Source organism: Microcebus murinus, chromosome 5 (assembly GCF_040939455.1).
Source record: "Microcebus murinus isolate Inina chromosome 5, M.murinus_Inina_mat1.0, whole genome shotgun sequence".
NCBI classification, from domain to species: Eukaryota; Metazoa; Chordata; class Mammalia; order Primates; family Cheirogaleidae; genus Microcebus; species Microcebus murinus.
In genome coordinates this window covers 89,901,755-89,924,268 of record NC_134108.1, presented here as the reverse complement: position 1 = coordinate 89,924,268, position 22,514 = coordinate 89,901,755, and the positions used below count along the sequence as shown (strand labels likewise).

General features: G+C 35.7%; 1 protein-coding gene across 26 annotated transcripts in view; it reads right to left on the bottom strand.

The window, feature by feature from the left end:
• The window catches only part of DST (dystonin), a 462,173-nt gene that overhangs the window by 36,303 nt on the left and 403,356 nt on the right, over positions 1–22,514 (bottom strand). For all 26 annotated transcript variants that reach the window (XM_020287134.2, XM_076003259.1, XM_076003267.1 and 23 more), the window contains 14 exons: positions 22,166–22,384; positions 17,608–17,811; positions 16,134–16,365; positions 15,037–15,263; positions 13,522–13,644; positions 13,287–13,388; positions 10,878–10,979; positions 8,384–8,557; positions 7,932–8,087; positions 4,862–5,059; positions 4,398–4,526; positions 1,515–1,685; positions 426–581; positions 10–216 (listed from right to left, as the gene is read on the bottom strand). In XM_020287134.2, the coding sequence (XP_020142723.2) occupies positions 10–216; positions 426–581; positions 1,515–1,685; positions 4,398–4,526; positions 4,862–5,059; positions 7,932–8,087; positions 8,384–8,557; positions 10,878–10,979; positions 13,287–13,388; positions 13,522–13,644; positions 15,037–15,263; positions 16,134–16,365; positions 17,608–17,811; positions 22,166–22,384 (2,400 nt within the window). The remainder of the gene's footprint in view (positions 1–9; positions 217–425; positions 582–1,514; positions 1,686–4,397; positions 4,527–4,861; positions 5,060–7,931; positions 8,088–8,383; positions 8,558–10,877; positions 10,980–13,286; positions 13,389–13,521; positions 13,645–15,036; positions 15,264–16,133; positions 16,366–17,607; positions 17,812–22,165; positions 22,385–22,514) is intronic.

Sequence of the window (22,514 nt, the reverse complement as noted above, 5' to 3'; positions counted from 1 at the left end):
GATCATTACCTGCTTGGCTCTCTTCCTTGCATCATCCAGAGATCTTCCTCTTTCTACTAACCGTTGTACCACTTTTTCCCACCGACTTTGTACACTGATAAGTAGATTCTTAATTAGGACAACATCCTGTTTCTGACTGAAATATTTCAGGTGAGTTCCAGTTTTGTCCAGCTCTATTATCTGCTCACGGTGAGAATTTACTTCATTGGCAAAGACCTTTCCCAAAAAAAAAAAAAAAAAGGACGTGAGTAGAAACAAGTGAAAAATGTATCAACCTTAACAATACTTAATACTTCTGGTGCCAAAAAGCTAAAACTATTTTAAAGGACAAAAGATAGTTTTCACACAGTCCAAATGCATGCTTTTGACATTAAAACAGGCTTGTGTTTGAAAGGAGAATGCTATCCATTTGAGTCACTACATACCTTGTGTTCATCAATTTGAAACAAGACTGTGTCCAAGATAAGACTTGGCCGAGAAGCTACATTTAGAGTCTGTTCAGCCTGGGTAAGCCAGTTGATGAAGTCTTGCAGAGAATTGTGGAACTCCATTGCCAAGTTGAGGGCCTCTTCCAGTTTAGTCTGCGAAGACAGATTATTTAGTATTTGATGTTTAAGGGTTTTGTTATTTTGTTTCAGTTTAATCATCCTCTGGCAGGCTCCTTTCCTACACTTCATTTTATTTATGTATACCTGTATTACCTAAAGATCTTATAAGTGTAATGGGCCTACACTAAAATACTTGCAAAACAAACCCCTTTAAGCCTAGTAAGAAGCATCTCCTTGCAACTAAAAAAAAATGTAACATACACTAAATCATGTTTTTTGGCAATTAACCAAAGAACACAATTACTAAACAGCATCTGCAGGAAGGAAAATTGGCATTCATACAGTTAATTTTGAGGGTCAAAATACTATGAAATACACTTCATGCACTGTCAATGATGGCATATATAATCTAGTATTCCTAGCCTATTGTTTTTCTTACAGCATTAAACACTAATATTGAGATTTCTTAGATTGCCTTTCTTGTAGTCTTTTAAAAAGTGACAATATATTCATAATTTAAAATAAATTTTAATCACTGCCTCATTTTTTATGAGTATATATTTTATATATATATATATATATATATATATATATATAAAAAATCATCTCAGTCTCTTGCTCTCCCTTCCCCCTACAAACAGCCCCCTTGTTTCATAAGTGTGGTTAGAATAGATTTAACAACCCAGAATTTGAGTGATTTGTAACATTTAAAAATAACCCTGAGCAACACTTGACCTATGCTATATCTTTATTTATATTGAATATATCCCTTTAACTCTAGTCTCTGGTGTTAAAATAGAATATTATTTTCAACTGACCCCAGGAAACCTCCAAATGCATACAAAATATTTTAAAAACAAATTATTAAAAGTTGTGCTCCTGACAGTTCTCTCCCCAAAATAAAGCAAAATTCATGAAATAAAACAATTAAAATACTGGTTCTAGTGCATTAATCAAAGCACATACTTTCCTTTCATTGAGCTTGGTTTCCACCGATTCCCATTTTTCTTTCAAGTTATTTATGTCTTGATCAATATTTGTCTCTGCAGATTTGGGGCATCTTGCAAGCATCTGCTGGCCTTTCTGCATCAGACTTGTATATGTTTCTTCTTTAGCATCAAAGGCTGCACAGATTTCCTAAATTGAGACACCCCCAAGTTATATCACTTTTAAGAGAATAAAATCTAAGAGTTCTATTTTTCCAAGCCATCAATCCCAAGCCCCCATCTTATATTCATCTTTCTTTTGCATACAGAGCAACCCCGACACGTTTAGATTTTTCACTGTACTAAAACAACACCTAAACTTATAGGCATACCCTGTCTGCTGAGAAATCTCAGAACTGGTGCTATCATTATCAATCTATTCTGGCATGCTAAAGTTTGAAGTAATAGTTTAAATGCTGTCAAGAAAACTTTCACTGTACAGTAACTACAGCTCTGTGACCTTGGACAGGTAAACTCTCTGAGCCTCAACTGCTTTCTCTGTAAAAGGAGGGGCTCTTGTATTATGATTAAATGACTATAGTATTTTACTGGTAAAATTTAAGTATATAGTCAGAAAACATGCAATGGATAGAAAGTAAAGAACCAGTACAGTAAGACATTTCAGTTGATTATTCAGATACTAGAATTACAAGAGCCAAACTTGTGGTACTATGAAAATCATTCTCATTTATAACATTTGTTAAAAGCTTCCAACTGGAATGCAGTAGATACCTTCTACAGGAAATATAACACTGCTCAAACATATTTGACATTTAAGATCAATGAAACTATAGTTACATTTCATTTTTTAAAAATTAAGATCAGTTTTATCCCATTTATTCAATTATGTGGGTCAAATCATAGTTCCCACTGAAAAATTATAGATTCTATATCTCACATTTTCAACTTTATAATTTTTAAAAATTGAGGTCTAATTCATATAGCATGAAATTTAAAACTATTTATAATTATATAATTTGGTGTTTTATAGGTTATTCACAAGGTTTTACAATCATTACTACTAACTACAGAATATTTTCATCACCTCAAAATTTTGATAATTTCTTAATTCTTTTTAAAAAAATAGCCCCTTTCTAAACATATTTATAATATCACCTACTAAAAGCTTTAAATTCTAAAATAAAACTTTTATATATTAGCTAAAAACTTCGAAAACTTATACTATAGGTTTTGCACTTCTCTTCATTTCTAGCACAACTAAATCAAAAGACCACTAACTAAAACAGTATTATAAATATCAATAACTCTTTAGAATTCTTTCAATCACAGAATTGTTTCTATGGCCTATTAAATTATATAGGGTTATAAGAAATTCATTTCAAATATTATACCCAAACCAAGTAAGCTGATATTTAATATTTTTCTAAAATTAAAGCATCCTAAAGATAAGCTCTTTGCTTTTCAGTTCTTATATTCTTCTAAATTAACATTTAAAAAAATATTTAAGTTATCAGAGAATAATTCCAAGCATCTATTTGTTCGACAGTACACTAAACGTATAATTAATAGTAAAAGCTATGCAAGTACTTCCAGAAAGATAAGGAAGTCACTTGAGTTTTATGGAAAAGGAAGACAAGCATTCTCAAGTTATTATTTAGTCAATTACTTTTTCAGTGAAACAAATAGGTCTCTTGTGGGACCAAAAACCAGTAACGACAAAAACCATACACACAAAAATTTGCTAAAACAATGAATATATCTTAAAGATTTACAGAAAATTCTATACTGGATTAATAGGACTTATTTTAACTGTTCATGGCAATTGTGAAAAGAGTAAGATGTTACCTACTGTCAGTCTATTTTATTTCTTCACAACATCTACAGGATGATTACTTCCTTTACCAACAGCAAAATTCAAAACTATTTCCACGCAAGTGCAGTTTATTAAGGTCTTACAACAATGTAAGATATCTACTAAGGAGTGTAGACTTTGATGCACAATGGCCCTTTTCTTTCACCAACTCTCTAAGTACTTCTACTTCTATTTTCAAAGACACTAATTATCAGTATTTAAATATTGAAAATAAATTTCTGATGCAAATTCACAAGGGTAAAAATCAGAGGAATAGTTTTCAAAATCTGAAACACTGTTTTCTTTCAGAACTTTTAGAGCTAAATTGTAATGGAATGTAAATAGAAAATGTCAATAAATCAAAGGCAGTCTCAATTTAATTTGTCAGTCTATATTTCTATGAAAGAAAGCCAGCCAGGGTTTCAAGTTTCATTATTTTTCCTCCTCCTTCCGAGCTGAGAGCCACAGAATCTGGGTGGGAACAGCCCATAGGCACAATGCTCCAGATTAGACAAACAGAAGCTTCCTCCTCTCCTCCATATCTGGTGTAGATGTGAAGGTAAAGATAAAGCTCTAGCACCATTAAAACAAACCAGTAGCTTTCTTTTAGCAGAACAAGAACATATTTTCCAGCCTTCCTTGAAACCAGGGGAGAGTATCATGCTTATAACAATAACTTTAAGTCAATTCTGATTATTTTAGAGATTTTTTTTTTTACACTTCAAGGCACACTAGTTTATAATTTACACAATTACCCATACAAACTTATCATTTTGTGGGGGAAGATTTGCTTCTAAACAATGTCTAGGATTCTAAAACCTTTCTTCATAGACTGACACACTGATCTTTGGAATAAGTAATAGGTCCTGACTTTAAAATTCTACCCAATAAATGGTGGTATTTATAGCACGTATACATAGTGATTTCTGCCATAAAACTGTGCAGCCTTTAAAGCCTTCTCCCATGACTTATGTATCACCAAGGCCCACACAAAATGGTCAGAGTTTTGTTAATCGGAGAGGCTCGAGCTGTAGGAAATACCATCCTTACCATATGGGCATTAAGCTGCTCCTTGGCCGTTTCCGGTAAACCTCCCAGAGGCTTGGATGCCAACAGATGTCGCTCCGTGTCAGTCAGCCACTGCTGTAAATCCTCGATTTCTCCATGGAACCCTTTGGCCTAGAGTAATAAGAAGTTTTAAGTTGGGGCCACAAACACTGTCAGCGTCAAGCAGAAAATAAGGTTCAAACAATCCCAGCCTGCTAAGCCTCTCTGTGCATTCTTAAGAACAGCCAGGTACCACTGGATTGGCCTGGCCTTTCCTCATCAGGAGAGCTCTAGTAGATAAGAGTATTATGCTAAGAACTAGAAAGCTGCATTCTCTCCTGCTCTGCTCTTTATCCCACTTATTTTTACTCCTCTCCTAAAGGTATGAAAATTCAACATGAAAAGAATTCTATGCTATTTTGGTCCTGAACGCCATAGAAAGTTCCAGAATTTATTCTCTTACTCACCTGGCGCAAGGCACCATCCAGCTGCTGCTTCCTCTGTTCTGTTTTTTCCAAAACATTTTGCCAGCGTTGATTTAAAACCTCAAGCTTGTTCTGAAGGTTGCTCGCTTCTTCACCTGCACTTGATGCAATTAGATCATTTCCTGCTTTATTAACGGCTTCCACTGTGGACTGATGCGCTAACACATCATTTTGGAGCACCTGAAAACATTAAGATAGCATCGTGTTTGCTAGTTTGTAACATGTTATCACTTTTAATGCAACTGCTTTATTTTCTGGTTAGGAAACATTCTGAAACAAAAACATCATTTGCATAGAATTTTCACATTAGGTTTTTAAATGATAAACTCCTTTCCCTCAACTTTGCAGCTTTCCTGGATATACATTCAGTCTACCAACATACCCTTAAATGATTGTGTAAGAACACTTTGCTAGTTATTCCCACTAGAAAGATCTTATAATTGATGACACTAAGTCTCTAGAGATTATAATTAAAAGGTTACAAAATTTTGTGTTTTAAGCTATATAATTATAATTTATACAATTATAATTATTATAATTACATTATAATTATAATTAATTGAACTTAATTCTCATGTCTCAAGTAATTAATTGAAAAGATGTTTTTACTTCTATATATTCAATTTCAAATATAAAATGATCAAATCTCAGATATATAGTACCATATTTTACAATTAGCACTGTGAAAGGGAAAAAATAACCGTAAAATATTCCTTTATCTTCTTTTGTTGGAAAAGGTCCTAGAATTAACTGCTCCGCTGAAAGGAATCCAGGAAGGCTCTAACACTAAAGGGAAAGAGATTTCACTATGTATCGGGATACTCAAGCCCAGCATTCCAAATTTCAGCTGTTCTTTTACTAGAAAATACACATAGGAAATGCTTATTACAGATCCCACTAAATAATTATACAGTGGAAATAAAAGCATAGACCAATGATGCTTAAATGCACTAAAATGGGACAAGACTGATAAGTACAGAAAGCAATCCCAAGGCTAAAACAAAAAATCAATTTCTTATTTGAAAAGAATTACATTATAAAGAACAAGTGTAGCCTTAGTGATAGTTTCTTTTCAAAATGACTATGTTTAGGTTTTTAGAAACCTCCCTCTAGTGTTAATAAGAGTTGATCACAATCCTACCCTACACTCAGGGTTGGCAAAAGTAATGAAAAAGCACGCCGTCTCTCAGCCTATGTACAACAGCACACATCTGGAGGCAAATCCAGACCAGAGAGGATTTTCAGTGAAGAGCAGTAACCATCTAAGATCACTGTTCCTCTGATTGCATTCACCATTTTCTGAAGCATCTGTTCAGGGACTGTTTTTCAAAGGCTATAAAACCAACCGAGTAAGAAGTCAGCCTTATAGAAAGCATGTACTTTGATATGTTAACAGTAGGAATCACTCTCAAAATGAAAGCGTTAGATGCTCTCGTGGTCAGGATGTAAAAGATAATTCTATAAAATGTATTTTTCTGAATGGCCTGGGTTCTAAAAGGCAGAGCCTAGGGCCAGGAGAAGAAAGCAAGAGAGGGATGGAAACCTTCCCTCCCTTCTAGTAACTCTGCTGGGAATTCTAAGTCCTCTAACTTTTGATTTTGAGAAATGTAAAGAAAGAAAAGAGAAAATGAGCCATTTCTAACTTCTGAAAGATAGATAAACAAAACTGAAAGGATCCTACCAAGCCCCTGCCAAAATAACTGGAGCAGCTGCCTCATTCTTCCACCTCTACCATATTATGCACAGTTCCTATCACTGATGTATGCTACTTTTAAGACAATTGCTAGGTTTATAAAAAATGTAAATACAGCTATAAACTCACACTACGAGAATAAACATATTTTGTTTTTATGCACAGTCTCACCAATCATCATTGCTCTAAGCAAAGGTATAATGTAGACATTAAATATGAAGCAGGCTTCTATGTAAACACTAATTATGCAAAATAAACCTTAATTGTTTAGTCAAATATGGCTGGGCAATGTCTATCAGTGCAGACAGAACCAGATAAAAGAGAAAGAAAATTTTAAATTAGAGAGCAATTGCTATGGGGAAAAGTAAAAAGAAGAGAACTAAAGCATGGATAGTCAAAAACTATAACTCATGATCTTAAAGTGGAAAAAAAACCCTACCTTTTATTGTAAAAATGTTAACAAACATGTAAAATAATCAAACAATTTCTATTTAATAATCCAGGAAATTTATTTAAGGATAGAATTTAGGACTCTGAAGAAAAAAACTATTAATGTGAACGTTAAAGTCTATGAAATGACTGTTGAATGTCAGGATAAACTCTACCGTGCATAACCTTTTATTCATTATGTCTAGTGACTTAAGGGATAGGGAATGATCTATTAAGAATTGTCACAAAGGTGAAAACAACACAAAATTGTTTTGCATATATGTCCTAAGACAAAATTTTTTAACTAATAAGCTTTAAATCAACTGTAGGACATATAAAAACTTTAATTCTAAACATAACAAATATTTATAAAAACTAACTCAGAAGGAAAGGAAGCAAGACACAAAAAGCCAATCAAAGATAAAAGCAACACAGAGACAAAAGAACAAACCCCAACATAGTAAGAGATGTACGGACAGACAGAAATACATTAGCATACCAAACAAGCTGCAAGTGAGAGAGACATAGAGACATGGACGACCAGAGGAAAAACACACAAAACCTGCAGCAGGACAGCAACATCTTGAGTCTAAGATTTTTTCAGGCTATCCCCAACAACTTTTAAAAATAGGTATAATTAGGGATTTAAACCCCTAGTGTTTGCCATGCAGCCCTAATAAAATTTAGCCACAAATTTCCCATCATGGTTGTGTTTGACAATAATTGCCCTGAACAAGGAAATATTTTGACCATAATCTTTTAAGAGGTATGTTTTAAGTAGTTTAACCTTTAGTTATAAATGTTAAACATAAACTTGTGTTAAAATCATAAACTTGAAAGACACATAAAGAGACATACCAAAAAAAAAAAAATCTGATGACACTAGAAACACACAGAGGAGAAACATACTATGCAGTAACAGATACATACATGATGCTTAGCAAGTTCGATTTCAATGGCTTTAGGATCTCCTCCAACAGGTTTCTGCTCACTTAGCAAGCCCTCGGTGTGGGTCAGCCACGTCAGGAGCTCATCCAGGGCGTGTTGGAACTGGCCCAATGCTAATAGTGCACCCTCCAGCTTATGCTACAGAAAAAGTGGAGAGGAAGAAAATTCATTTATAAATTTATCATTACTAATGACAGATACTTGCAAAGCAAAGGCAGAAAACCAATTGTTTCATGCTGCATGAGTCCATAAACATATCCGATGAAGCCTAATCATCATACTCTTCTACATCTTAAGTTTGACGCTCTTTGCAGTTAAAAAAAAAATGGCACATGAGAAGCAGGAAGAGTTTGAATTTTATTTTTAATAATTATTTAACATTAATATCTGAAAATGACAATTTATAGCTTCTTAACAAAAGTCTTGGTATTTACCTGTCTGTTGATAATTCTCTCATCCAGACTGTCCCATATCAATTTCAGTTCCATCAGTGGGTCTTGAACAGTGTGTTTGTCACTCTCTTCTGTTACTTTCTTCAGCAAAAGCTCTGCTTGATGGTTCAGTCTTTCCATTTCTATCTGTTGTTGATAGGCCTCTGACTTAAATTGCTATTTACAAAAAAGAGATATGCAAGGAAAGTATTGTAAAAATCAATAAAAAATTCCATAGGTTAGGTATTTATTCTAATTCAAAGTTCTTATTGGGGGAAGGTGTAGAAAAATTAAAATCTAACACGGGCTTACCAATGAAAGAATTATAGACCCCCCAAAATAAGGGAAATTTTTTCTCTTTATTCAATATTTTTTGATGGAAAGATGTTTCTGTTTATAAGTTTGACATTTCAGTTTGGTTCTCTACAATAGTAAGATTAAATTTCAAGACTGAACTTATTCCAATGCCTAATTATAAAAATATAATCTATATTGACATATATGAAACCCAGAAAAGTGTTAAGAAACTCAAATTAATATTTCCCGCTCTAAAACATATACACATCTTTCATTCTCTGATAATTTAATGTTTTCTGTAGCTATGCTATGTTCAGTAGTGTTTAGTTTTTCCTATGCCTCACACGTTCCTGATACAGAATAATGTTATTCTCGCTCTTGGTGTTTTCTAAGGCACCGATATGTATTTAATAATCTTGGTTTTGCCAACCAACGGGTTAGCAAACACAGTTGCTTGTAATAAAATGCCCCTTCATAAAATATATTCATAAAATATTCATTTTAACATGTAATACAAAATAATTAATAGCTAAACAGTACTTTAATTTTTAAAAAAATATAAAAATAATAACTAAGATATAGTGAGCACTTGGTTTGTTCAAGTTACTTTCAACCAACTTAAAAGGAAAATAATTTTATCTTCCATTTAAGTTTAGGACATAGGAGTGAAATCAGATACCTTTTCTAAGGTCATTTGTCTAGTAAGTGGATGAACTGGGTCCTAAACTCAGACTGATTTAAGAGTGAATACTCCTAACCAAGCCACTATAGAAAAACCGCTGAGATATATGCAAGTATCCAAAATACATTCTCCTCCACAACTGTAATTGTTCATGAAACATATCATATGTTTGCTACATGATCAAGTTAGAAAAAAAACCCTCAATCTAGTGACAGTAACAGTAAAATTCTAAACAAAAAAATATTGTTTCTAAATGAAATATTCTATGTCATACTTAGAGATGAAAACATTACAATTTTAAAGCCAGATAATAATTTCACATAAAAAGCTAGTAGAGTTCATTTCAAATGGTGTGTCGTCTCTGTGTATGGAGACAAAGTTAGGAAGGAAATAGTTGATTCTACTTTGATAAATGATTAAATGATTAAAGGAATTCAAAGAGGGAAACAGTCTAGCCATTTTCACAGCTACAGATCAAGAACCACAAAAGCAAAAATTATAGGGAAAGTGATGGAAAACAACAAACATTTACAAAATAAACATTCTGAGAATGTTTATTTAATATTTTGTTTATTTACTATTACTATTTTGTTACTATAATGTTTATTTACTATTACACCATGGATGTGTATTTAGCCCGTTACACTAAATGAATTACTCAGAACACACTGAAGAGGCTGGGTGTGGTAGCTCATGCCTGTAATCCTAGCACTTTGGGAGGCCAGAGTGGGAGGATCGCTTGAGCCCAGGAGTTCAGACCAGCCTGAGTAACACAGTGAGATGCCATCTCTCCAAAATAATATAAAAATTAGCCAGGAATGATGGTTCATGTCTGTAGTCCCCAGCTACTCAGGAGGCTGAGGTGGGAGGATTGTGAGAGCAGAAAAGTTTGAGGTTGCAGTGAGCAACTAAACTCTAGCCCAAGCAATAGAGTGAGATTTTGTCTCAAAAAAAAAGAACACACTAAAGAAAATAAAAATGTTGCTGTAGTGTATGACAATAATATACTACTGAATAATTGAATAATAAAGCAAATTATAAAAATCCTTATGATCTCAATATCTCTCTCTCTTTCAGTCTCTACACACACACACACATCTCATACCCCTTCCTGTCCCTAACATGAAGATTGTCCCTAACATGAAGATATCAGAAAGCCTATAAATCAAATCTTAAGAACGTTTGCCTCTTGGTATATAATATTTTAGTGAAAACATTTTTTTCATTTTTATTTGTATTTTCTGATTTTTCTATAACAAACAGGTATTAAAATAATAAAAAGAAAACAACTAGGATTTCACTCCTTTATTTAATGAGCACTTACATACTGCTTACTATATACAGGTACTCTCTCTCTCTCTATATATATATATTATATATATATATATATAAAAAACAAGTTTTATAAAATCAAACTTTAACAGTTCAATTAGGTAAAATAAATTTATGTAAAGAATTCTGTGAATTAAGAACTTAAACATGCAAGGGAGTCTTTGATAAATTAGCCCACACACGTACCTTTAGTTCTTCAATCTGCTGCTTTACAGTTTCAAGATCTGTTCCGATGGGAGACATTGAAGCTAATTTACCGCCTGCAATATCTACCCAGTCGAATATTGCCTGAAAGACACATTAGTCCTTGTGTTGTTGCAACAGTACATATGAAATTGCTACAATATCTCAAGTGCTACAGAAAAGTGCAATCACAAATCTAAAAAGCTATCAAAGAATGAATCTATTTTATAAAAAATTAAGATGGTTCACCTAAATAAGTAAAAGCAGCAATATACCAAAACAGTTGTCCCAAATATGAAACAGAGATAACCAATTCTACATCCAAATTTTCAAAAGAAATTCTTTCTTGAATAGATTCTAATAACTTTCAAAAAAGTTCATCTGAAAAAAATTTTTAGAAATTCAGTCACACAAAATAAAACTCTCTATTTTGTTTTGTCTGCCTAAAAGGTAGCCTGTATAAATTATATGGAAAGAAAAAGATTCAAATCTCTTTTTTATTCAAATAATCAATAAGTTATTATTTAGTGCTGGAGTAAAATATGTGGCTCAACCAAACTCTTACACAGGGGTCCTCAAACTTTTTAAACTGGGGGCCAGTTCACTGTCCCTCAGACCATTGGAGGGCCGTTGGAGAGTGCGGCACACATTCCACACATGCGCCCTGTGGGCCCGGGACCAGTCGGCTGCTAAGCAGGACAGGCAACAGAGGCAAAAACACCCAGCAGGCCTGATAAATGTCCTAGGTGGGCCACATGTGGCCCGCAGGCCATAGTTTGAGGACGCCTGCCCTTATGTATTATTATTTAAATTAGCATTAAAATCCTGTACCTATAAATGATTAGTATTAATACCATTATTTTGAATTCTAACACAGACTTCAGAATTTCCTATTTTTCTTATTCTTTCTAGGTAACATAAACAGTCTAAAAAGGCTCAACTCACATTCTTTTAGGTACTGAATACATAACAAAATTATTTTGCCCTTTAATGAAGTTGCCAGACCATATAGTAGCAGGAAAAATCTTGTAGTTTGAAGTTATCATTAATCAGCCCTGACTAAGAACTTAAGCAGCAACCTGGGAAATAAAATGTATTTGACTTTATAATCAAACCTTGGAAGCTCGGGGGGAATGCGGAGCTTTTGACATCTAGCTACAGCCGGCCACAACTATTTAATAAATCAAGCTGCCCTTCATTACCAAAGGTGATGCCACCAACATGTTGGCCAGCAGGATTTATGACGGGCCTTGCTTTTCTGGTAGTGACAATGAAAATGCACAAGCCATGGTGTCCTGCCTGTGGCCTCCCAGATGTCCGCATGTGGTGGCATTGCCACCCCTAGTCATTCAAGAGAGCGCAACTCAACGACTTACCAATGATCTGGCCTCACAGAGGGCTGAGCTCAGTTTAGTTACTGGCCATTGAAACCTAACTGATAAATCGTCACTTGGTTTAAAAAAAAAAAAAAAAGGTAGGGGGAATTATAATAAGATGTTATTTGTAGTGAAATGTTTTCAGATATTTCCAAAGTTCAAAAACTTTTCGGCTGGCATGAATCCTGGCTTGTGATATTTATTTTTATAAATATAGAAACGGAGCGGCGTAATGAAAAAGGAAAAGACGTTCTCATCTGAGCTTTGGAAGTAATATTCACTTAGCGTCAGGGAAATACTTAGAAAGGCCTTTTCCATATGGTGAGAGGGACCAAGGATTAAACTCCTGCCAGCCTGTTAGGAAATGGAACAAAGTTGAGGAAGGCAGAGAGAGAAACATCTCTGAGTTGGCCTCCACTGACAAGCGAACTGAATGAGAACCCTTAGGAGATGTGGAAAACCATTCTATTAAAAGGAAATTATATATAACGGAAAAGAAGAAAATACTTTTTACACACCAGATTATGACTTAATAAAACAGACATCTATTTTAGCACATGGAGAACACTGGCTCCAAATCTAATTTCTTTACTTCTAACTTTAGTGAAACTTGGTGATATTTTTAGATAGTGTTTACTCCTTTCATCTCATTCCACTCAAGCTACAGAACAGAACTCAGACTCGGTCCCATTTCACTGTCTGGTGCTGAGCCATTTATGAAAAACACTGTTTGGAAACATTTACTTTCACTTAAGGAAAAAAAAAAAAACATTAAAATGTGTCTTTTCAAAGTAAATTTCACCGAATGTGTGCATAAAAGTGTGGGTAGATGTGTATATAAATCTATACGTATTTGAAAGGTCAGAAATATCTTCTAAAAGACAAAACATGAACTGAAGTCCCCGCAGTAACTGTGGGACGATTTGCCTGCGATTACACGCACTCTTGAGGTCTTGGGTGGTGTCAATGTGTAGATACCAATTAGTATGATTCCTCCTTCCAGCAGAGATGGGAGGACACTCTATAATCCTCTTACCTGCAGTCCGTCCTGGTACTGAACAGCAGCTTGCATTGCCTCCTCAAGTTTGTCCACCCGGTCTTTCCAAGCTTTATTCAGAGAATCCCATGCTGAATTTAACTACAATATAAATGTTAGAACTCTTTTAGTGCCGTATTTTACACTTTCAACTACTTTTAACACATATATTTTAGTTAACTATATTTTTTTAAAAAAAGCATTCTGATAAGAGTAGAACATAAACCAGTTGTACCTCATCTATACTCTTCTTGACAATGGGTTTATCAGGCTCCCCACACGCGGCAATGAGTTCAGAACCCAGGTTAATAACTATATCCAGCTCTTCTTGGAGCCCATCTATTTCTTCCCTAATGGCCTAGAAGGAGAAAATGACAGCCTTAGACTTTTAAGCAAAACCACACTGAAATTAAAAAGGTGCACACAAAAAATATTAATGGTAATTATTTCTGGACGTGTGATGACAACCATTTTTATTTTCTTCTGTTTTCTGGGTTTCTGTAACAAATTTTTCGACAAGGGGAAAAATATTTTAAAGGAAAAATAGCACCCTTTGAATTACAAATGCTAAATGTTATTATAAAGACAGTATTTTAAAAATAAGAAATAAAAAATACTATAACAAATACAAAAACAAAAATTTAAAAAATATCAGCAATGCTGTAAAGCATAGAAAGACTTTTTGTTTTCCAAACCAACAAGTTTGGCAATATACATTTAAAATAGACATAAGTAAAATGTGAGTTCAAAGACTTCACATCTATTAATGTATTTGTTAGTAGATCTAACTTTGGAGTTAAATTTTATGTCATTACCGTAGGTAGGACGTGTAAATTACAAAAATACTACAACAGAAATGCAGTTATCAGATCTTTGCTTTCATCTTCTTGGTTAAATATATTAATTCATTCAACAAACATTAAATAAGCATGGACCAAGCCCTCAACTAGGCACTGGGGATAGAAAGAATGATAGGTACTAGCTATTCCTCTCCCAGGGGTCTAGGGTCTGGTAGGAAAGACAGAAGTATGAGCAACAGTAAGTCATACTATGTGCAGAGTCCTTCGCGTGAGGAAAGTACTATGAGAATACAGATGAACTAAGTCTGCTAAGTATCCAAGAAAGGACCGTACATGGTGGCTAGTAATTCAACTGAACATTGAAACTTGAGCAGGCTTTTCTAGAAGAGTGGCAGTGTGCAAAGGCTCAGATGCCAGCAGAGAGCATAGCAGTTTTGGGGAATGCCACTTTCTAATTACTGGAAGAGAGGGAGCGTGGTACAGGAGCAGTGGAAAAAATGGCTTTGGGATCATAGGCATGGGCTAGGCTGGGATGCAAAAGCTGCATACCCTGTTCTAGGGAGTCTGAGCTTTTTCCAGCGGGCAATGGATGTCCCTGAGGAGGATTAGGCAGAGACATGAGAAGAGCAGATCTAGAGAGACAACTGGCAGCAAGGTTAGATTGCCTGGCAAGGACAGACACTCTACAGTTTGCATTACTTTGGAAGCCAAAAAAAGAGATAATGAGATCCTGAAACAAGGCAGAAACACAGTAGGGATGGAGAGAAATTATTTTAAACAACTAGTCTCCAAGTGAAATTTGTGGATATACTCTACCTCCTGCTGTTTCACTGCACATTCCACTTTTGAAACCAAGTATAAATTTTAACAGAGTAATTCCTAATATTTACTAAAGGAATCCAGGTTTCATTATGGCACAACTTATTTAAAAATGAGATTTTTCTGCTTACCTCTGCTGCTTCTTGCTGTTGTTTTACTACTGAGGGATCAATTCCAGGATCTTCCAGGTCCCGGATGAAATCTTGAGTATCTTTAGTGGTAACTACCAAGGACATGTGATCACACCAGAACTTTTCTGCTAGTTCCATGACATCTAGTAGTTTGGCTTCCCTTTCTTCCACCAGCGTGTGTATGTTCTCCCAAATGAAAACCATTTGGTCAAGCTTATCCTGAACAGCTAGGGAGCAAAACAATACCAACAAGGCTATGGGTTAGCCCCATGTAAATGATACAGCAGAACGTTTTAGATTCAACTTGCTAAATATCTAAAACTGAACCAAATTTGGGTTGACCCCAGTCTAGTGGGTATATCAATGGGACCTATCCCAGACAATCCAAGACCGCTGGGTCTCCCGCTCCTGCTGAACCAAGGCTCTTCCTGACAAAAGTGGATGCTCAAAGCTAAGTGAGTTCACAGTACAACAAAGTTTGTCAAGTTTCAAGTTCACTAAGGCTGGCCTTAATCCAAAAGAAAGCGAAATAATAACCTAAGTATATTTTCTATGCTCTCTAAATCAACAATAAAGTTGTCTGTTCAGTCCCAGGAACATAACAATGTAGGATACGTATTTTGGGCTTGATTCTAGAGTACCCTTATCATGAATGTCCTCTATACACAACACATGTTCTTCCTTTTGATACTCTGCAGATTATTTCTAAGAGGGCTGGCTATGGCCATGGTTGCAATTTCTGTGGCTATGGCCCGGAGTAAGCATTCTATGTAAGCTAGTGCAGTCAGCAGTGAGAAAAAAAACCCCTAGATTTGGCCGTATAAGCCTTATGCTTTAACCTACTGGTTTAGAAGGCCTGGAGAACACATTATGTTTGTATAATGGTACACCTTGTATTTGACTGATTGATTTTACAAACACAGGAAGACATTATCAAGGGATAAGTGCACACAGTCCTTTACCCTGAATACATGACATTGGTAATACCTTTTCTAAGATCTGGCATTTTGTTATGCAACTGAACCACCAGTAAACAACATGAAATTTTAGAATTCTTTGAAGGGTTAAAGTTTGTTTCCTTATTCCAAAATTATTACCTTTGGCAGATATGTCTTTATCAGTGCCCCCAGATCTAGCAATCATTTCCTCTCCTCTCTGTTTAAGAGTTTCATACAATGGCTGTAGCTTTTCCATGTCTACTGACACATTCTTATTCTCACTGATCTGCTCCTTGATCTTCTCGACCTCCGCAGAAATAGACGGTGGCTGCCTCAAACGCTCCACAATGCGTTCCAGGCTCTCCAGAATCTGATCTGTCTTGTCATGGAACTAGTAGTAAAACAAAGGGATCATAATATATGGGGAAAAATCTGTAATATCGAATTGTGAAATTGGGATGAAAAAAAACAATTTATATCACAATTAAGAATTAAATCTTAGCCTCTTTATCAACATATCCATCCAAAGAGTTACATCTGGCTGGTATACAAAGACATGACAAAAGTCATGACTTGTATGTACTCCCTATGTAGAATAGCATTAGTTTCTTATAAATAGAGTGCATCCATTAAGAAGTGGCAAATGTTAATGTATAACTGGACCACTCGACAGCAGCATCTGTTTTACTTGTTGCTTTATCTTATTATCATAATTCAAATTAATTTTTAAAAATAAGTTCAATAAGCTAGGTGTTCATCTACTGAAATTGATGGTTTTCATTTTTAATGGCTATTTTGGTCTCTTAAAAAATTATATTGTTAAATGTGAAATTCACAAACAATTTTGATTAGATTCAAGGGATTCCTTAAGTTATGCATTTCCTGAACTAAAAAATGTTAAAAAATTAAACAAAACAAAAACTTCCCCAACGTTGTATCAGAAGTTTGTATTTAATTCATCATGGTCAAACACATAATCAGACACATGGGAGAATTTTGAATTTGAGTTTGCAAAGGTACCACAGACAATTAAGCAAAGTTATAAAAACATTGTTCATTCTCAGGTTCTACACTATTCTCAAAGTTGAAGGAAACATCACAGAGGATTACAAAAAATGGACGATTCAAATGTCCTCTATCTAATGATAAAAACCATGATCACTGGAAATGGAAAAATCTGTAGGTATTTCTAAATTCAACTTCTTGAAAAAGAATTTTCAAAAAACAGAAAAAAATCAATTTCCAACTTCATATTCTTTTTCTTCTTATTCAGCCTATTATTCTTTCTTCTTTTTGCCTTCTTGGGAGAATTTTATTAATAATGCTTTCTTTTATCTCTTCCAATGGCAAATATCACATTCTACTCAGGATAGACAATTAAATATTTGGACAATGATGACAACTGCATATTTCTTAAGTCACTGAAAATTATTTTTTATTGTCCACAAGCAGGAAGAGAAATATAAGGGCAGGACCCAAGCAAACATCGCCTTCAAGAGACAATGACATCAATACCCAGATTTAATGTAGTGAAATAATTTTAGTTGAAATTTAATCAGAAGATCCAGGAAAATGCCTTTCTGTGCTCTGCTGTTTGGCAGAACTCAATTCTATTCCTAGTATAAATGATTACCTGAGTTGACTGAGAAATGGCTTCATCCAATGCCACAGCTCGCTTTTTGACATCTTCTTTAATTTGACTGTAAAGGGTGTCAGCTGCCACATACTTCTCTTGGATAGAAAAGCCTTCCCCTGGGCTCAATTCCAGTAACTGTGGCCCAGTTTTGTTCATCTTATCTATATGAGGCTTGTGTTCGGCTATCAGCTCTCGCAGTTGCTATAACAAACCAAACAGCTTCTCAGTATCTCAGGGTCACACCTCCATATTACAGCTGTCTACACTCCCAATGCATCCAGCTGGAAAGAAACTCCAAACAAACACCCTCCCCATCACAAGGCATTTAACACATGATGGCTCATACAACCCTTGGCCAGGAAGAGCTGGCCCTGACACAAAGATTAAACAACAGTCTGGTCACGCCAAAGCCCCTTAAAGGGTACTCACAGGAATGCTGGTTGAGTAAAATAATGAATCCCAGTTCATAATGCGTTCCATACCAAGAGCAGCACATTTTGACGAGAGCGTTTGACAACTGCATTTACATATGTGAGTCCACACACACATACTGCACACACACATACTGTATTACATACATATGTATGATCTATTCTACACACATATAGGCTACAGACATACATGTATGAAGGAACCTATTTCTGTTCATTACTTTAAAATGTTAAAGCTTGCAAGGGTAATCAATCTATCAAATACACAGTTGTATACTGAGCATTATTTGTAAGGTGTATTTAAGGAAAAATGTGTGTCATATGAACATGTTGCATAATTTTGTCATCTAATGAAGAGATAGAACGATATGTATACTAATGAGTGGGTGTGGAATCCAAGTGGAGCCCATTCCCTCTAATGGAGATGATGTGTTGAGAGCCTGAATAAAGCAGGAACATCTACCCTTCACGGACCCCAGAGCTTCCACGGAGAATTTTTTCTTGGGTTAAATCCAAAGCCATTCCCAAGGGGAGATGTCTTTGCCTGGAGGTTTCTCTGAGGCTGGCCGCCATGCAGCACTGAGGGGGTCTTGCATTTGTTGCATTGAGGGGACCTTGCATTATAGATTAGGTTCCCTCATGAGCAGTTCCTTGTCCTCACCAGAATGTGTATTTCCAAACTGTTTGCTGTCCAGCCCCTAAAAAAGGCATCTCTGAGATAAATTGCATTCAGGAAAGATAGTCTAGCTACGCTACCATTATCTTCCTGGAAATTTTGATTTCTATCATTCATCAAGAAGAATCACCAGGAGGGCCACAAATGTAGTTGTTATTGAAAGTGTTTACTAAAATCAATCATACAGATTATTTCAAGAACTTGCTGAGGAAATTGGTGCATTACATCAACTATCCCCAATGGAGCAAATTATTTTTTAAGGTTTTTAGAGGACTTCCCTAAATCACTTTTGGAAAGGACTAAATAAACACAAACTCAATTTTAAAAGGGGGAGGGGTCTAATCTAACATATTGCTCATAAGAACATGGGAGGGCCACGTCTATGATCTTGTGCCTGCATGTTCCAGGCTGTTTTCTTATTTTTGTTTCACGTAATTAGATTATATCTTTCTGCTGCTTTACCAAATGGACATTGTGATGCTAATATCAGCAATATACAATCTCATGGAAAAGGAAAAACTGTAGAGGTCATACACATTCCAGTTTCAATATTCTAAAAGGCACGCTTGGGTAACAAGATTACACTCTGAGTTATCAAGAGACTCTCACATAGTATACAAGAGCCCTGCTGAGATTTCTTGAGTTGCCTAGAATCTAGGTAGATTTTACCTGTGCAGAACCACCATGAGGCAAGTTGGCTTGGGGAGTAGGAAGATGAGCCATTTTTAGACTGTTCCATGACAGGCAAGAGAACATCTATTGGATGGCCACTTGGGGGTACATGTGAATGGGAAATAGGGCCAATAAGAGGTGCCTTTTGCCTCACGTGTGACAAAACAATTCTTGGCAAAATACTGTCATAGGAGTCCAATCATGTTGGAGATACCTAGTGTGACTTTAAGATTATCTATCACTGGGTAACATGGCCCTTGGAGCCATTTTTCATTCCTGGCTAGGATGAACTAGATCTTCCCCCACAATAGATGGATGGGATGTTGTGGAGCTGGAGAAGAAATGCATTGTGCGAGATTACACATATTCTGAAATGGTAAAGCTTTCAGTTTAAATAATTTGAAGACTTGGCTACAAAGTTCGGTACATATACAATCACAAATTTGTTTTGAGAGCTCAGTGATATTGCAAAAAAGGAAAATTAACTCAACTTTGAAAATTTCAGCTCAATAATGAGCCTTTCCAACCTATTTCATGTTATGCTAGAAACATAGCCATTCAAATCATCTGCAAATTGGTACAACCTCTATGGAAAACAATATGGAGATTCCTCGAAGAAATAAATGTAGAACTACCATTTGATACAACAACCTGCCTACTGGGTATCTTACCCAAAGGAAATGGAGCCATATTATATAAAAGACACCTGCACTCGAATGTTTACTGCAGAATAATTCACAATTGCAAAGATGTGGAATCAACCCAAGTGCCCTTCAATTCATGAGTGGATAAAGAAAATGTGGTATATGTGTCTACTCAGCCATAAAAAAGGAATGAAATAATGTCACATGGAGGGAAATGGAGACCATTATCCTAAGTGAAGTATCCCAGGAATGGAAAACCAAACACCACTCTTCTCACTAATAAGTGGGAGTTAATAGATGGGTACACACAGTCACAAAGCGATATAAGCACATGAGAAAACAGGAGGGGGTAGGGCAGGAGGGTGGGTGTGCGATAAAAACTTACCTGTTGGGTACAGTGAACACTATTCTGGTGATGGGCACACCAAAAGCCCTGAATTAAGCATTGTACAAGATATCCATGTAATAAAAACCTTATACCCCACTAATTAATATTTTGAAATAAAAAAAATTTAAAAATTCAGTGACTAGACATCAGGATTTCTGCCACAAATAAACCTTTACACTTAAATTAAATTAAATTCTACACACCATGTTTCCCCGAAAATAAGACCTACCCATAAAATGAGCCCTAGCAGGATTTGTAAGCATTTGCACAATATAAGCCCTACCATGAAAATAAGACCTAGTGATGGGCGTGGCTACGCAGCATGTCTGCACAACTCATGCATTTCATTGCAGAGTGGTAAAGAAGACGAGCAGTCCTTCTCATCTGCCCCATCGTGACAGCTACTATCCCAGAGGTGACCGGGAAGGTGTGGGCAGCCCCACCAACAAGGTCAGCTCCCCCTGTCAGGTCCCGGCCATCCTGTGTGTGCTGCAAGCTGAGGCTTTGAGGGGAAAATAACACATCCCCTGAAAATAAGCCCTAGGGTGTCTTCTGGAGGAAAAATAAATATAAGACCTGTCTTATTTTCGGGGAAACACAGTAGTTTGTCTTTCTCTTGCTAAATGATTTAGATAAAACGTCATAAGATTTCTATTTTGCATTAAATAATGTTCTTTAAAACTGTCTTCTAAATAACTACTTCAGTTAGAGATAGTCTTCAGTGCCAATACATTAAAAAAGTAAATAAGATTAACAAGTATGTCATATATTCCAAAAAATGATGTAATATACGCTGAGTTAAACTCTCTCTCTCTCTCTCTCTCTCTCTCTCTCTCTCTCTCTCTCTCTCTCTCACACACACACACACACACACACACACACACACACACAGAGATAGACCATGATTAGTCTCAGAGTACCTCTTGTACAGATCTGGAAGAGCAACTAGGTTCACAAGTCCATAAACAGCAAGAACTCCAGGTTTTTTACTCATAGTCTTGAACACTCTCTCACCCAAACCGTTGCAAAATTTTAAGCCACATTAAGAATTAAGTGACTGCTGAAATGAGGGCTTCATAACGCCATTTCATATATGTTTAAAACTGATATAATTGCAGTTGTAAATGTACTCCCCAGTTTACTCATCAACACTTGCAGAGGCAAGAACTTAAAGAGTTCCAGGTACATAAGACGAAAAAAAAAAAAAAGAGGAAACAACTTGTGTCTGCATTTCAATATTTTTCTTTTCACAGCTTTCACGATATTGCTATTTTGACATATTCATTATATTGTCCATTTTCTCCAAGCTCAATGGCCTTGTTTCTGGCTCATGGGAGTCCAATCAAGGCTCTTCCATATATTTCTACTCTTTATTTACATTCTAGATATATAAGTTGAAAGCAATTTCATGTGTGTAAGTTGAAAGAACTCCAAAAGCTTGTTTCTGTAACATTTTAAAATGAGAATTATTTGCCATCCAGATGGCTTATACTTCATACTATTTATGCAGTTGTGATGTAATTAATGACATATACAATGCAGTCTATCTAAAACAAGTCTTCTCACTGCAACCTTGGATAAGAGGGTAAGCAATTACGTAGGAAGCAATTACGCAGACCGAAACACGACATTACTGAAACGTCCTATTCATGTAAGGTGTCTAACAGCATCCAAAAACACCATAAAAATGATGATTCTTTTCTAATGGAGAGCACGACAACACTCTCGTTCACACCAAGCTTACCCGATGTTCTTCCTGCTGTTGCCTTAGAGTTTCATATTCAAGGGCCGGTGCAGGAAGTTGAGAGATGATCCTTTGCGTTTCTGTCAGCCATGGCCAAAGTTCTTCATATGTTTCCCAGAACTGGTTAACCAGGGACTGTGCCCGTTCTAGCTGCAGATACCTCTCTGAGTTTATCTGGCAGATGGCATCATACTTCTTCAGTACCTTGTCCAGTTTTCTCTAGAAAATAAGATGATGAAATGTGTTTAATTGGTCAGGCCAAGTGGCACCCGTACTCCAGAATACTTTGTCCAGCACTGTACACCCGGCACCGAGTAGGCGCCCAACAAATGTATCTTAAATAAATAAA